At 45.7% G+C, this 16,863-nt stretch overlaps 1 protein-coding gene across 1 annotated transcript in view; it reads left to right on the top strand.

Moving 5' to 3' along the window:
* Window positions 1-8,612: 8,612 nt before the first annotated feature.
* LOC149445306 (pre-mRNA-processing factor 39-like) overlaps window positions 8,613-16,863 on the top strand; it is a 68,396-nt gene continuing 60,145 nt past the window's right edge. Inside the window, exon 1 of the mRNA XM_089653970.1 lies at window positions 8,613-8,759. Within this exon, the coding sequence (XP_089510096.1) occupies window positions 8,729-8,759 (31 nt within the window). The 5' untranslated portion in view covers window positions 8,613-8,728. The remainder of the gene's footprint in view (window positions 8,760-16,863) is intronic.

The raw sequence follows: 16,863 nt of genomic DNA, 5'->3' as shown, positions 1-16,863 counted from the left end.
AACATGGAAATAAGGCTGGCCATACATTATACAATTTTCTATTAAATTTCTTCCCAATTTCCTTTAGATTTACCTTCAACTATGTAGTGCAAGGGCCTGCCTAATTGGATACAATTGAAAGTGTTGTTTAGGTTTGACCTCCTATTATATATGTTTTTGTAAATCTAAAGCAAAAATCTCAAGAAAATTGTATAATGTATAGCTAGCCTAAGCGACTCAACTATGTATGGAAAAATAGCAGCACATGCGCTGAACGGATGAGTCAAAATTTAAACTATTTGGCGTGCGTGCGGGTGGGCAGGCAACAGTGAAGCATAGTGGCAATTCCTTGCAAGTTTGGGGCTGCATTTCTGAAAATGGAGTTGTGGATTTGGTCAGGATCATTGGTGTCCTTAATGCTGAGAAATACAGTCAGATACTTATCCATCATGCCATATCATCAGGGAGGCGTGTGATTGACCCCAAATGTGTTCTACAGCAGGACAATGACCCCCAAACTTAGTCAATGTCGTTAAGAATTGACTTCTGTGTAAAGAATAAAAAAAAGTCCTTTAAGTGAAGGTTTGGCCCTCCACAGAGAACTGATCTGAACATCATTACGTCTGTCTGGGATTACATGAAGAGAGAGAAAGATTTGTAGCATAAAACATAGCAGTATGACAAGTGCAATACTGCTCACACAGAGTGGTTATTAGAAAATCCAAGCGGAGTAATATAATAAGTATTAACAAACAAGTTTTATTCAATCACATGGATCATACTAAGGTTAGACAGAGACATGGTAAACAAGTCTTTATAAAATCACTGAATTAAAAACATTTGGCGTCTCCAGATCTAATAGTATTCGGCAATCAGGAATCCACATAGGGCAATGAAGTTCCTAACTACCAGATCAAAGGATTCCATATTTTCCATATATCTGCATAAGGGGAACATTCTTCAAAAAATGTTTTGGTGACCACCACAGTGAATAGAATGACCTCCTAAAAATGGAAAACCAGAAAAAAAGGATCATAGTAGAGGGAACAAAAAATAGGATATATGCACTAACCATACGCAATAACAAAACAACCCCATGACAGGTATATATGTTATTCCGTTACCTTCTCATAAACTTGACCATCATGAAAGGATGGATATATGGCCTTCCTGGATAGCCACCCCAAATGGAAATGTATCCACAGTAGTAAGTGATTGTAAAGGTGTATAAATATGAAACATGAATATAAAGCTACCATCAAACCTGAATGAGACTAAAATAAGGGTAAAAATCAAAAGAATATTACCATACAAAAGATCAAGGGGACACTTCACTTGAAGTAAGATCAGGTCTGGATGAAAAAGTGAATAGGGGGGTGGGCAGCCAGGTAGTTGATATGTAATTTAGTGGTTTTATAAAGATTTGTTTACCATGTCTCTGTCTAACCTCAGTATGATCCATGTGATCGAATAAAACTTGTTTGTTAATACTTATTATATTACTCCGCTTAGATTTTCTAATAACCACTCTGTGTGAGCAGTATTGCACTTGTCATACTGCTATGTTTTATGTTAAGCATTTGGGTTTATAAATCCACACTAATCATTAGTGAGACGAAGATAAGGTGGCTACCCCTCCTCCTTTTTTCCACAGAAGATCTGTGGTTAGTTCTGCAAGATGTTTAGAACAACCTACCTGCCGAGTTCCTTCAAAAACTGTGTGCAAGTGTACAATATCTTGAAGAATTGACACTGATTTGAAGGCAAAGGGTGGTCATGCCAAATATTGATTTGATTTCTCTTCTGTTCATTTACTTTCCATTTTGTTAATGGATAAAAATAAACTATTAACCCTTATTTCTGAAATCATTCTTAAAGTGTTACTAAACCCAGGACTCTGCATTCACTATATCTGGTCTCCCACAGTACACAGAACATGGAAATGCAATAATTTTAGTAGATATGAACTGCTAGATACCTTTTGTCATCAGCAGTTAGTCTTGTGATTTCTATCTGTGTCCAGCAGAGCACGTTAAAGCTTGGAGGAGGAGTTTTTTGCTCTAGGACAGGGGTCTCCAAACTTTCTAAACAAAGGTCCAATTTACCGTCCTTTAGACTTTAGGGGGGCCAGACTATGCCAAGTGGGAGTGAACAATGCCCCATCTTTTGTTACCCATAGTTGGTGTCAGTTGGAGGAATAGTGTTTCCTCATTGGTGTCAGTAGAAGGAAAGGTGCCTGATTGTTGCTGTCAATAGGAATGATAGTGCCCTATGGTTGATGTCAGGCAGGAATTATGCCCCATCGTTGATGTCCATCGTTGATGTCCATGGGAGGAAAAATGCCTCAAGGGCCAGATTTAGGCAAGCAAAGGGCCACATCTGGCCCCTGGGCTGCAGTTTGGAGACCACTGCTCTAGGAGGATGCAGAACCCCTGACCTCTGTCTAGACAGTGTTGATCACATGCACTCTCCAAAGAAAAATAAATAAATAAAACTCTCTAGCAATACACATCAAACTGTGTGTAGTGACTCCACACTATATGTCTTATCAGGAGATAAGAGGGGGAAGATCAGAGAAGTCTGGATCAAGCAGCCTTTTTACACAATGTGGAGGATTAACCCATTAGGTTTCACAGTATGTATAACAAGCATGCTTATTGCATATACATATGCATATACAGACTGATTTTACTGTTGCGGTTTTAGTAACACTTTAATTTGCAGCATTTTTTCACACCTGCCCAAGACTTTTGCACAGTAGTGTATAAATAAATTTTGGATTCCGATGGGTTGATACGATTTACTTCTCTTTATTGAATAAGGCCTGTAAATTTTTAGTGCAGCATTCTTGAGGCGAGATTAAAGTCAAACACCAGGTAAAGATTTAAATACACTGTTAAATGCATTACTTGATAAAGGTAATTGTGTTCAGTTGCTGTTTTGTTTCACACACCCCCTACCACACTACCTAGCCCCAGAACTCCCCATACTGTGGTGACAGAGAGCTCTTGGCTCTTTAACCAATCCTGGGCACTTTTCAGCAATGGGGAACAATTTGTCTCACTGATACTTACAACTGGGCATGATTTATTCTCCCACTGACCACAGGTGCAAGGTAATTTTTTCTTTACTTCCACTGATCTCTGAGACTGGGCCACAGTTCATGTACACTGACATCTCAGCCTCTTTCTCCCCCACTGGCCAACGTTTGGCTCCTAAACTCTGAAAGTAAAGATGTCCAGCGTAGTCAGCCAAGTGACATCTTTTTCCACTCCATTTTTGCAGCTATCTATATCGCAAACATCAATAAATAATGAACCAGCAAGTTGTCACTGTGTGGCAAAAGTGGTTAAATAGTGTGTCTATGTTGGAGAGTCGGATCATGCAAATCAAAGTGCAGCATTGGGTCCCCATCCTTTTGTTCAGCCTTGAGCCTAATGTATCCTATGTGGGGACATTTGAGCTTATTCATATACTGAACTAAAATCTAAGCTGAAATTGATGTGTTGAAAAAAAAAAATGGACAAGCGTAAGGATCTGAGCAACTGACAAGGCACAAATTGTAATGGGTAGACGACCAGGTTAGAGCAACTCTTGTGGTATGTTCCTGGTCTGCAGTGTTCAGAAACTACCAGAAGTAGTCCAAGGAAGGAAAAACAGCAAACCAGTGACGGTCCAGGGTGGCCAAGGCTCACTGATGTATGTGGCCCCGGTAGTCTGATCCTATAGAACAGCTACTGTATCTCTACTTGCTGATAGAGGTAATGCTGGTTCTGATAGAAAGTTGTCAGAAAACAAAGTGCACTGCAGTTTGTTACTAATCAAGGTGCCCATGCTGACCCGTGTCCACAGCCAACAGCACCTACAATGGCTACGTGAGTATTATAACTGGACCACGGAGCAATGGAAGAAGGTGGCCTGGTCTAATGAATCACGCTTTCTTTTACATCAGGTGCATGGCTGGGTACTTGTGCATCTCTTACCTAGGGGAGAGATGGCAATATGATGCATTATGGGAAGACCACAGACCGGCGGAAGCAGTGTGATGCTTTGGGCAATGTTTGGCTGGGTAACCTTGAGTCCCTGCCATTCATGCAGATGTTCCTTTGACATGTACCACCTACCTCTGTTGAGATGTAGCGGCTGGTGTGAATTAGCCCTTTTAATGGATTGTCTCAACCCTCCAATGCCACTTTGGACAGATTGTTCAGTTAAAGGAAACTGAAAAATAACAGACTTACTGGCTGGATTACCTTGTGAAAATGAAGGAAAGATAAAAGCCTAAAAAAGAAAACAAATGCAGCCATCACCTCCAAGAACTGGTAACCTGCAATTTAATACATTTTTGTTGTTACGTTTGATACCACTTTAAGTCAGAGGAAGCATTTCTAATGACGTAACAGAACCAGAGGGGCTTTGGTTCTCAGCTTTAGGGCTGCAGGAGGTTGTTATATCAATAAAGTGGCATTTGAATATAGAATTAGAATATGTTGTGTTACTCTTACTTGATATCTCCTTTAAAAGTGATCTGGTCAAGAAAACAAGCTTGATACGCACCCTGACCAAGGTAACCAACCAGGAAAATACATTACCAGAACAGACAGGGTTGGGACATCTAAAAATCTAATTTCTGAGGTCCTGTGCTATATCATTCTGATATTAAAAAAAAGAAGTATGGGAATAAAAAACATGTTCATTCATACTTCTATGGCTGCAGTTGTCTTCCACCTGCTCTAACACCAAGAACTGAGCAATCATGACCAATGATCACTCAAGTTCTTGGTCCCGTTTGAGCAGAGCGCGGGAACCATCAGTCCCCGCTCTGCCCCTCCAACACACTGTGGAATGCCAGGCTGGAGAGGGGTAGGGAGTGGTTGGCTCGGGCTCTCAGCAGCACGCTGAGCCAGCTGCTGGTCAGGCATCTTGGTGGATCCCAACATTATTATCAGGATCCTTCCAGACCCTGGAGCTGCTAAAACCCACTGTTGGCTGATTTGTAGAAGTGACTGTGCCGTCGCTGTTCTCATCCTAGTGGTTACAAGCGATTAAAGAGCTATCCTGTACACACATCCTGTGTTATTTCAAGGAGAGTAATTATCCCTTTTAGTTCTTATCTTGGCACTACAGAATAATTAGCTTTTATGTTGTAGAGATGGAAGAGTGGGAGAGTTTGAGTAGTTTAGCAAAAGAAAACTTGGTAGGGCTGACACCACTCAGTTTACAAAAATGCTGTGTGTGTGACTGCACTTTTCTACATATCTGGTGGGGGAGATGAAATGCAACAAAAGATTTATTAGCTAGTAGACTATAAATATTAACAATTTTTGTTTACAAACTAATGCCGGCCATACATGGGATCGAAATTTGACCGATTTTTCGTCCGAAAAACGGACCTAAGGATAATCGGCCAATTTTAGCTCTGTTAGTGGGTCAATGGCACCGACCGATTTTCATGGTTCCTCCCCTTTTCAGTGATTGGGCATATTGGAAAATTCATGAAAAACTACCGATTTTCGACTAAATAATGGTCAAATCGTACGATCATTTTTCTGAAAAGAATATGCGCATGAGCCGTGACCTGGAAGGAACAGAAGTTTCACCTGTTATATGGGGTGAACTTTATGACTTGGTCGGCCGATTTTTGAAATCATTGATGGCACCATCGGATTACCAAGCGAAGTTTTCGATTTTCAGATGAAAAATCGTTTGGAATTTGACCCATGTATGGCCTGCATTAGCTGGAGTCACATGAGTGAAATGTCTTGGTATTGAAATTCATCCAAAGAAATCACACATCTGTCTTTGAACAGATATATTTTTGTACTTGAAAGCTACATTCACACAGGTGGTAGTTTCTACCATACTCTGAAAGTAATTCGCTGTGGATCAACTTTTAGAGGATGGCAGAGCAGCAGCTTCCAACCTTTCAGGAGGTGGTACTACGTCCTGATTCCATTTTTTTTTTTTTTGCAGAATTACTATTTTGAATGGCACTAATGCACTGCTCCCTGCATAAAGTTGTGTCACAGTCCCATTAACTTCAATGGGTGAATTGAACAGCCATTGCCAGCAGACAAACTTGGCAAGCTGAGGTTAATTCGCCACGAAGCAAAGCGTTGCGACCCTGGCTTGTGTATGACCCCCTCTGGCTGTCTTGTTAGACTTTTGATGGGAGGTTGGAGTCATTCATTCACAGGGATCTGTAGATGGGGATATTACAAGTCCCATCTGCTACTGTGGCAGAGGCATTCACAGAATGCAATGGAGCACAAGTGCAGTGATGTCAGCACACTTGCAGTTCATTGATTACTTCTAGCCCAATAAATATAGCTGTATACCTCTGTAGGAACCTTGCGCTGAGATGTAAACAACGTGGGAGCCTGAGATGTAAACAACGTGTGCACTGGCTGCACTGATCAAAGCTGTAATGCTCCGTAGGATGCAATGCAAAAGTGTAATAAATGCAGCCCTCTAAAATGACAGTGGCACCTCTTGGACACTTGTACCCAGGGGCGGACTGACCATTTGGAAACTCGGGTACTGCCCTAGGGCCCGGGGTCAGTAGGGGGACCCATGAGATGCCCCTGGTACCTTTTTCGTAGGCTTTTTTGAGTTTGGGCAAGGACACAGGGGCCCCATGAGCTGTCAGCCTGCCCCTGCTTGTACTTACAGGCAAGTGTATACTAAAGCTTACCTGCAAGTACAAGGAATATCTCCTAAATGTGCACTGTTTAGGGCAGGGGTGTCAAACTCCATTTCATTGTGGACCCTATCAGCATTATGGTTGCCCTTAAAGGGCCGGTTGCATCTGTAGGATTAGATGTCCAGAGCACCCGACCTCCTATTACATCAGATATCAAGATTCCCACACCCTCCCTAACATCACTATGCACCCCCTTTGGGGGCAGAGCTGGAACGCAGAAAGTGCAGGGTCTGTAGGAGGACCAGAGGAGGAGTGGAGTCAGTTATCAGAGTCTGCTCAATGCTGAGACCAGGGGCAGCAGAGATAAGGGGGTGCTGCAGCTGCACTGAGAGGTGCAGGATTTGGCAGAGTGCTATTCTCCTCTCTGTTGCCGACTGCTGAGACAAGGTGGGGGCAGAGACAAGGGGGTACCTGCAGGAGAGATGCAAGGGTCACGAGAAATGGCCTGGAGGGCTGGATTTGGCCCGTGGGCCTTGTGTTTGACACCTGTGGTTTAGGGGATATTCACTGTTTCTGCAGGCAGTGATGTTACCAACACATGCGTCTTGAAGCAATGTTCTGGGAAGTGATGGCGTGCAGGCATTATTTACCCGTACCTCCCTCTGTCCTTTTCAGAAATAATTTGGGGCCTGTTCACACAAGCTTTAATCTCTGAAAAGCATTCTGCATTCAGGTCACTCTTTAGAGGGCATTTAAAGGATAAGTTTTCCTCCCCTCTAGCTGTCACAATTTTTAAAAAAAACGTGGCCGAGTGGGACTCTGCCCGCCTGTCAGCGTCACTCATTCACAGTATTCTGTGAATGAGAACACTACAAGTTCCAACAGCTGTCAGCTTGTAGGTCTCAATGAACTATCACAGCGCTGTGGAGAGCTTCCTATCAGTAGGTATCTGCTTGCCTGTATGAGAGGTATGGGCACTCAGATACACTAACAGGTCTGCTGGAGATCTGCATGGTCCCGACAATCTGCTGGTCACTGGTGCAATGCTTTACAGCAGGGATTCTCACCCAGGGTTCCTCCAGAAGTTGCTGGGGTTCCGTGAGCAATTTCTGCCTCTCAGATAAGTTCCCACTGACACCACTGATCTTTTTAGCAATCTGTAGGGGGTAAATGTTCCCAATGACCGCATGTGTAAGGAGCATTCTTCCCACTCATGTATCAGGAGTTGTAGATCAAGTCATTTTTAGCAGGGTTTCCCGAGATCAGAAAGTTATGTCAAGGGTTCCTCTGTGTTGAAAAGATTGGGCAAGGCTGCTTTAGAGGCTCCGGAAACAAAAAAATAATAAATGCACATTTTTCACCTACAAAAAAAGTGCATTTATTATTTTTTGTACATAGGTGAACGTGTCCTTTACCAGACAGTGAGGAGGTTTTGCACCACCTCCTCACCAACTGCTTTAACCCCTTGAGCTCCACACTAGTGGGGCACAACCATGTGCATTGCATGTGGCTGTGGGGGCGCTTGCTTACTGACCCCATTCACTTGAATGGTTTGCACTTGGCAGGTGTTATGCCCACTTAAAGCAACAAGGGGTACAATTCCTTCTGTGACCGTGAAGCAAAGCATGACACCAATGCGTACATTCTCATCTGCTGCTTCTGCAACTATAGGGGGAGCGGTTTTGAGGGCAGTAAAACCACAGCTCAACCGTGGAGGTTTTACTGCCCCTCAACTGCTAGCATGAATGAGCCCAAATGAACTACCTTTAAACAGTAATGAAAAATAACCCACAGCCATTGTTTCTCTATGAGTTGGAGAACCCAGCCCATGGAGAAGGATCTTGGAAGACTCCTATTTCCAATGTTCAAGTGGCAAGGGGCAGGACAAGATCATCCACTTGGAGATTTATATATATATGGACCCTGCAGATCTGATAGCCTGAGAGATGCAGTCAACATAAGACTGAACATGACAACGTGCATCCCCATTCCAGAAAACTCTAGAAGGAGCCAGGCTCAGCTCTCCTCTGTACACAGCTCAGCCCACCCTCACCTCACACTGATGGGAAGACTGGCCGTCGCCCATTAATGACGTAGAGGGACAACATGGCGCAGCAGAGGAGGTTTACACCAGCAGGTCTGATTATTGAATATGTATAATGCCGATACGTCTGAGTGTCGTGTTGTGTGTTGTTTTGTCGGTGTGAGGAGTTCGGTGGGCGGGAACTGAGGTGGCGACGGGGTCAAAGGGCATATAACGGGGGTCATGTGACTTCTCCCTGTGTGTTCGGGAGCCCTGGGTCTCAGAATGGCCCTCTTGGTGGACGCAGAGCATGCCGTGGTGTGTACAGCTCCTCATATTGGATACAGGGAGATGAGCCCTGGCCAGCAGACCCTCTGCATCTCTATAGAATTGAGGGGAGAATGTAAACATCCTTCTCCATGGGCTGGGTTCACTCTCCAACTCAGAGAGAAACAATGGCTGCGGGTTATTTTTCATTCCTTTTATTATTAGGCAGCCCCCCAAAAAAAACAAACATTCGGGGAAAGGATGTAGCAATATTGCAGTAACAACAAACGTGCATGTGTGATGGATTTTTGCATTGATGCCTGCAGATCATTGCACCTGTGGTCAGCGTGTCCCGGGTGCAATGCTCTGCCTCCTGCAGACTCTTCCTCCAGTTCAGGTTTGGGAGGTAAGGACTGTCCTATGGAGCTGGAACAAGTATATCCATTGAGGTCTAGGAGTCCCTCTGCTGTAGTGGATGATATGGCTGTTCAGGCGGATACACACCACAATGGGGGGAAAAAATCTAAGTTACTGTGGGGAGAAGTACCCTGTGATTCAGGTAAGTGGTGGTGGGGGGGTTGCAGAATGGCACCATGATACGTGTTCCTCCCAAAGGCCTCATTTCCATGCCACATAAAACAGCGGATGCCTATGTGAGGCCATGTTTACGTGCCCAGTGTTTTGTGCATCCCCGTACAGGTAGTCCTATTGATGTCACTTGATATGCAGCTGTTCTTCCTGATTTGATATCTGTGTAGGTGCAAATGCACGTCCTTGAATTCACACTGTATTCAGGGCTGTACACCCACACAGATGTCAAATTGGGAGCAGCTGCTGTTCCCTAATTGGCATCAATAGGACTGCCTGCACAAGGATGCATAGAACACCATGCTGGTGAACATGGCCCTGGTATGGACGTACACTGTGTGTAGTATGTCCCATGTGAATGAGGCCTAAATACATTTATTGCCAAAAGTATTGGGACACCCGCCTTTACACGCACATGAACTTTAATAGCATCCCAGTCTTAGTCTATAGGGTTCAATATTGAGTTGGCCCATCCTTTGCAGCTATAACAGCTTCAACTCTTCTGGGAAGGCTGACCACAAGGTTTAGTAGTGTGTCTATGGGAATGTTTGACCATTCTTCCAGAAGCACATTTGTGAGGTCAGGCATTGATGTTGGATGAGAAGGCCTGGCTCGCAGTCTCTGCTCTAATTCATCCCAAAGGTGTCCTGCTCTAATTCATCCCAAAGGTGTCTTATCGGGTCGAGGTCAGGACTCTGTGCAGGCCAGTCAAGTTCCTCCACCCGAAACCCGCTGATCCATGTCTTTATGGACCTTGCTTTGTGCACTGGTGTGCAGTCATGTTGGAACAGGAAAGGGCCATCCCCAAACTGTTCCCACAAAGTTGGGAGCATGAAATTGTCCAAAAGAGTTCCCTTCACTGGAACTAAGGGGCCAAGCCCAACCCCTTAAAAACAACACCACACCATAATCCCCCCTCCACAAAACTTAACACTTGACACAATGCAGTCAGGTAAGTACCGTTCTGGTAACTGCCAAACCCCACATGTCCATCGGATTGCCAGACAGAAAAGCGTGATTGGTCACTCCAGAGAACACGGCTCCACTGCTCTAGAGTCCAGTGGTGGCGTGCTTTACACCACTGCATCTGACACTTTGCATTGCACTTGGTGATGTAAGGCTTGGATGCAGCTGCTCGGCTATGGAAACCCATTCCATGAAGCTCTCTACGCACTGTTGTTGTGCTAATCTGAAGGCCACCCAAAGTTTGGAGGTCTTTAGCTATTGACTCTGCAGACAGTTGGCAACATCTGCGCACTGTACATTTCAGCATGCGCTGACCCCGCTCTGTCATTTTACATGGCCTACCACTTCTGTCTGAGTTGCTGTTATTCCCAGTTGTTTCCACTTTGTTATAATACCATTAATAGTTGACCGTGCAATATTTAGTAACAAGGAAACTTCATGGATGGACTTTGCACAGGTGGCAACCTATCACAGTACCATGCTTGAATTCACTGAGCTCCTGAGAGCGACCCATTCTTTCTGCATGCCTAGGTGCTTGATTTTACACACCTGTGGCCATGGAAGTGATTGGAACACCTGAATCCAATTATTTGTAGGGGTGTCCCAATACTTTGAGTAATTGAAGCCATCAGTTCCAAAAATATTTATCTTGGTCTCATCACTCCAGAGTACAGAGTCCCAGTAGTCTTCTTTTTCAGCATGGGTCCTCTCTAAATTCAAGGTAGGCTTTTTTGTGCATGGGCTTTAGGAGAGGCTTCCTTCGTGGATGACACCCATGCATGCCAGTCCTCTGCAGTGTACGCCGTATTGTGTCATGGGAAGAAATCACCCCAGTTTGGCATTTTACTTCTTTAGCTAACTACAGTTAGCTTGCATGGCGATTTTCTTCATCCCTTCTCATCAGAAGATGCTCCTGTTGAGGTGTTAACTTCCGTGGACAACCTGGTTGTCTCTGTGAGATGGTTTCAGTTCCATCTTTGTTCAATTTTTGTATCACTTTTTGCCACAGTATTCTGACTGATAAGTGAAGCTTTGCTGATCTTGTAGCCTTCACCTACGACATTGGTGGCCTCGGCTGTCAATCACCTGTTCCCGGCCAGTGATCCCCCGCCGGCACCTGGCGATCACCGGGGGAAAGTCCTATATGTAAACAATACTGATCTCTCAGCTCATACACACTGCTTTGTATGGCTCTGCACACCAGAGCCATACACAGCAATGTGCTTATGGTGTAAAGCGCACACAGTGAAACTGCACACAGTTAACCCTTTGATCGCCCCCAGATCTTAACCCCTTCCTGCACAATGTCATTAGTACAGTGTCAGTGCTTTTTATTAGCACTGATCACTGTATTGGTGTCTTTGGGGATGTCAGTGACAGTCAGTTCCCCCCAGTGTCAGAATGCCTGCCGCAGTCCCGCTATAAGTCGCTGATTGCTGCCATTACTGGTATAAAAAAAAAATAAATTCCAGTATATATCGCCATTTGTAGACACTATAACTGTCATGTAAACCAATTAATTGATACGTGTTGGGATTTTTTTTTAGCAAAGACGTAGCAGAATACATTTTGGCCTAAATTTGTGATGAAATTTGATTTTTTTTTTTTTTTTTTTTTTACTGGACATGTTTAATAGCAAAATGTCAAAAATATTGTTCTTTCCTCAAAATTGACGGCTCAAAAAATAAAAAACCGCAGAGGTGATCAAATACCACCAAAAGAAAGCTCTATTTGTGGGGAAAAAAAGGACATAATGTAAATTTCATTTGAGTCCAGCATTGCATGACCACGCAATTGTCAGTTAAAGTAATGCAGCGGTTTATCACAAAAAATGGCCTGGTCAGGAAGGGGGGTAAATCCTCTGGAGGGCAAGTGGTTAATCTTGGCATCTCCACAATTTACTGTGGGTAAAATAAGTATTGAACATGGCACCGTTTTTTCGGTAAATCTATTTCTAAAGGTGCTATTGACATGAAATTTTCACCCATGTCAGTGACAACCCATGCACTACATATATACAAGAAACCAAAACACATAAGTTCAGAAATTAAGTTATGTGCAATAAAATGGAATGACACAGGAAACAGTATTGAACACGCTAACTGAAATTTTTTTTAATACTTCATTGGTAATGACAGTTTCAACACACCTCCTGTATGGAGAAACTAGTTGCATGCATTGCTCAGGTGTGATTTTGGTCCATTCTACCACATAATTATATCAATGAAAATGTGTTTTTATATAATTAATCCAAAAATTAATAAATAAAATATAACACGTGAGTACAATTTCTAAATATATCACCCAATATTCAACTTAATCCGTCAATGTCTTTAATAAAAAAATAGTCCACTACTAAATAAAAAGTCCAAAAAAAAGATATAAATCAATAAAAATCCACAAAAAAATAAAATCAAGCCAATTCTTCCACCGAATCCACCTCAAAAAAAAGAAAATTCACATAGTGCATTACCTTTTTAAATAAAATTATCAACTTCATATATAGTGAATCCGTGAAGAAACCAGTGAGAAAATGTGAAAAAAACGTGATCAAGCAGTGAAAATAAAGTGTATATAACACTCTTTAGTGCTACACCAAAAAACAATTCAAACAGGTGTACACTTCTATTTTGCTGTAAGGGTACCCTTACCAACCATCCACATAAAGTATGCCTATCACATTCCAGGGACTGCACAGACTAGACCTCATATATATCCTGTTGCTGCGACACTCTCTGGGCTCCTCAGACACTCTGCTCTCAATGTCTCTAAAAAAACATATAGGACAACATAGTGTAATACCGCCAATTGAATTTATAATTTAAATATTTATTCCCAACTGCTCACATGGTATAACTTTAAAAACCGCTTTTAGTGCAATAGAAGGAATCTCACAGCCATCCAGGGAGCGTCCCAATGCGCTTACACGTCCTTTTCCCTTCTCCAAAATGGCCGCCAGTCGACTTCCGGTTCCGGTATGCGTCTTGACGTCACTCTCCCTTGACGCGTTTCGTCATCTACTTAATCATAATATACAGTTGTGCTCAAAAGTGTACATACCCTGGCAGAAATTGTGAAATTTTGGCATTGATATTTAAAATATGACTGATCATGCCAAAAATGCTCTTTTATTGAAGGATAATGATCATATGAAGCCATTTATTATCAAATAGTTTTTGCCGAGTCATCTTCTAGGACAGCTCACTTGAGAGATAGGGCTCCTCCCAGGAAACACCCGCTCCACCTTTTTTTCCCCTTATAGGCGTCCTCTCTCCCATTGGCCCCCAGTTTTAGTGTTTCCTCCGGCCAGGAAGGAGCTACGCCCATTTTTTATTTTTGTCTGGGCTCTCTGGCGGAGTACAGAGGGTCCCTGGCTGAGGCCCCCCCCTTCCTCCAAGCGAGGCAGGGGCCTTGTGAGGGGGGGGGACCTTTCAGCCAGTTTCACGCTGGAATGCCCGTTGTAGGGTGGGGGCGTCGGCCCCAGATGGTCCCAGCGGGGCTCTCCTGGGGGGTAGAGCCCGCTCCGCCGACCGAGGCATTGGTGCCTTTCCCTGCGGGGTTTCAGGTAAGTCTTACCTGCTCCTGGATCCCGGCAGCATGGCCAGGAGGCTCGGCTGCGAAGGGTCTGGACGCTGCGATCGCGTCACTTCCGGGCGCCGGGTGTCGTCACTTCCGGCGCAGGAGCAGGGAACGGCCGCCGCCATCTTGGAAATGGGCGGCGGACCGTGGAAGGAACCCGTGCCACGGCCGCTTCTCCACCGGCGGCCGTGAGAGGGGGGTCGGCGAGGGGGGATCGCAGGGAGGGGGGCGGAGCCCACCAGCCCCTGAAAAACCGCAGCACCGAGGCAGAGTCTGAGGCAGAGTCTGCGGCAGTATGGAGGCAGATCTGTCAGGAGTGGGGGAGGCCTGCAGTAAGGTAAGGGCCTTTGTTTGGCAACTCTCTTTTGTTTTTACCCCCCTCCTCCCCCCCCCCCCCCCTCCCGGGATGATTGGGTACCCCCCAGGCCCACGGCTGGAGCTTTCACAGTGGCACAGGGGGGGAGGCGTTGCTGTTACAAACGCATGAACGCGTGTATCTCCTTGTCCCCAGATGGGCCCACAGGAGGAGGATAGAGGGGAGAAAGAAGCTCCTTGTGAGCAGAAAAAGAAGTGTGCCACTTGTAGGAAGAAACTGGCGAGCTCCTGGAGGAAGCAGCTCTGCCAGGGGTGCATAGACAAGCTCATCAAGAAGGAGTCTGGATCTCTTTTTAAAGACTTCCTACAGAATATGACACGAGATGTCCAAGACATTTCAAAGCTTCAGGGAACAGAAGCCGGGACCGGCCCAGGATGAGCCCCAACCGGGCACTTCTGGCACCCAAGGGGGGAAAAAGAGGAAGCTGGTAGCGCCGGTAAGGGACTGGGAAGAGGCCGAAGAGTCGGACACCTCAGACTCGGAGGAGGGTGAGATTGAGGCTCAGGGCCCAAAGGCAGACAGGTTCCTTTTTCAGGTGGAAGACACGGAGGACCTGTTAAAGGTGATCTATGAGACCCTGGATCTGGAGGAGGAACAGCAGGACCTCTCTCTCCACGACCAACTGTACGCAGGGCTACAGGCAAAAAGCAGCCGTACATTCCCAGTACACCCTGCCCTATGGTCCACGATCAGGAGAGAATGGGAAGAGCCAGAGAAGAAGGCTTTCCTTCCAAAGAACCTCAAGAGACGTTTCCCCTTTAAGGAGGAAGATGCCTCGGTTTGGGAGACTTGCCCAAAGCCAGACGCCCCTCTCTCGAGGATCTCGAAGGACACGGACCTGTCCTTTGAAGACGGTGGGTCCCTAAAAGACCCGATGGATCGGAAAGCGGATGCCTTCCTGAAGAGGGCATGGGAAGCGTCCGCAGTGAATTTTAAACCTGCAGTGGCAACGACCTGTGTGTCCAGAACCCTGGATGTGTGGTTGGGGCAGCTCCGTTCGCATCTGGAACAAGGCACCCCGGGGGAAGAGATTCTGAAGTCCCTTCCGGTGCTGGAGAAAGCGGTAGCCTTCATCGCGGACGCATCAGCAGAGACCATCAGACTCTCTGCTAGATCTACAGCGCTCATAAACACGGCAAGGAGGGCTATCTGGCTGAAATCTTGGCAGGGGGATCTGGCCTCCAAATCTAAACTCTGTGGCCTGCCGTTTGAAGGAAAACTCCTTTTCGGCCCGGAGCTGAATTCAGTCCTGGAAAGGTCGGCCGACAGGAAAAACAGCTTCCCGGTCCCCAGCAGGCAGGTTGGACGGAAGGGGTTTCGCCCATCCAGGCGATACGCGTCGAGGGAAGCTAGGTTCCAAACCCAGCGCCCAGGCTGGGGCGCGAGAAGAGGCAGGGGAGGTTTCCTTTTCAACCCCAGCCAGAATAGACCCAAAACCCAGCCGAAGTGACTGGAGAGGCCAGGTGGGAGCGAGGCTGGGGCGCTTCCACGCACAATGGCTAAGGATAACCCAGAACACCTACATTCTGGAGGCCATCCACAGGGGGTACAGAATAGAGTTCACAAGGGCCCCCCCTCAGAGATTCTTTGCAACACCCCTGCCAAAGGACAGGGCCATGGCGGATGCGCTGGTGGACCTCCTCCAAGATATGCTCAGTCAGAACGTTATCTGCCAGTTGAGAGAAGAGGAAAGGGGAAGTGGATTCTTCTCCCATTTCTTTCTAAGGAAAAAACCGTCAGGTACTTACAGGATGATATTGAATCTGCGGAAGGTGAACGAGTTCGTGAGGCCCAGCAAATTCCGTATGGAATCCATATACACGGTGAAGGAACTCCTTTCACCTGGGGTGTTCATGGCCTCGATAGATCTGCAAGGCGCATACCTGCATGTCCCGATAAGAGAAGATTCCAGGAGATTCCTGAGGTTTGCGCTGGAAGGAGAAAAGGGTCCGGTGCTATTTCAGTTCAACACACTCCCCTTCGGCCTGTCGTCGGCCCCGAGGATATTCACCAAGATTTTAGCGGAGCCTTTAAGAGTTTTGAGACTGGAAGGGATAAACATCATCCCCTATTTGGACGACCTGCTTTTATTTGCGGACACAGAGGGAGGCCTGAGATCGCACATCGAACGTACGATATCTTTTCTGGAAAGTTTGGGGTGGCTTATCAACAAGGAGAAGTCACAGCTAACCCCCTCCAAGAGGATTACGTACTTGGGGTACGTCCTGGACTCCGCACAGGCCCGATCGTACCTAACATCAGAAAAAGCCCTCAACCTGCGGCAGGACACAAGGGCCCTCCGGAGGATGTCGACCTGCACGGTCAGAACCGCGATGAGAATAATCGGGCGGATGACAGCAGCACTACCAGGGGTGCAATGGGCGCAACTTCACTCCAGGGTTCTGCAAAATCACACCCTTTCCCACTGGGACGGCAGCGGAG

Source organism: Staurois parvus, unplaced genomic scaffold, assembly GCF_062004578.1.
Source record: "Staurois parvus isolate SC_StPar_1 unplaced genomic scaffold, SC_StPar_1.0 ptg000730l, whole genome shotgun sequence".
Taxonomy (NCBI): Eukaryota; Metazoa; Chordata; class Amphibia; order Anura; family Ranidae; genus Staurois; species Staurois parvus.
This window is presented reverse-complemented; position numbering and strand designations above follow the sequence as displayed.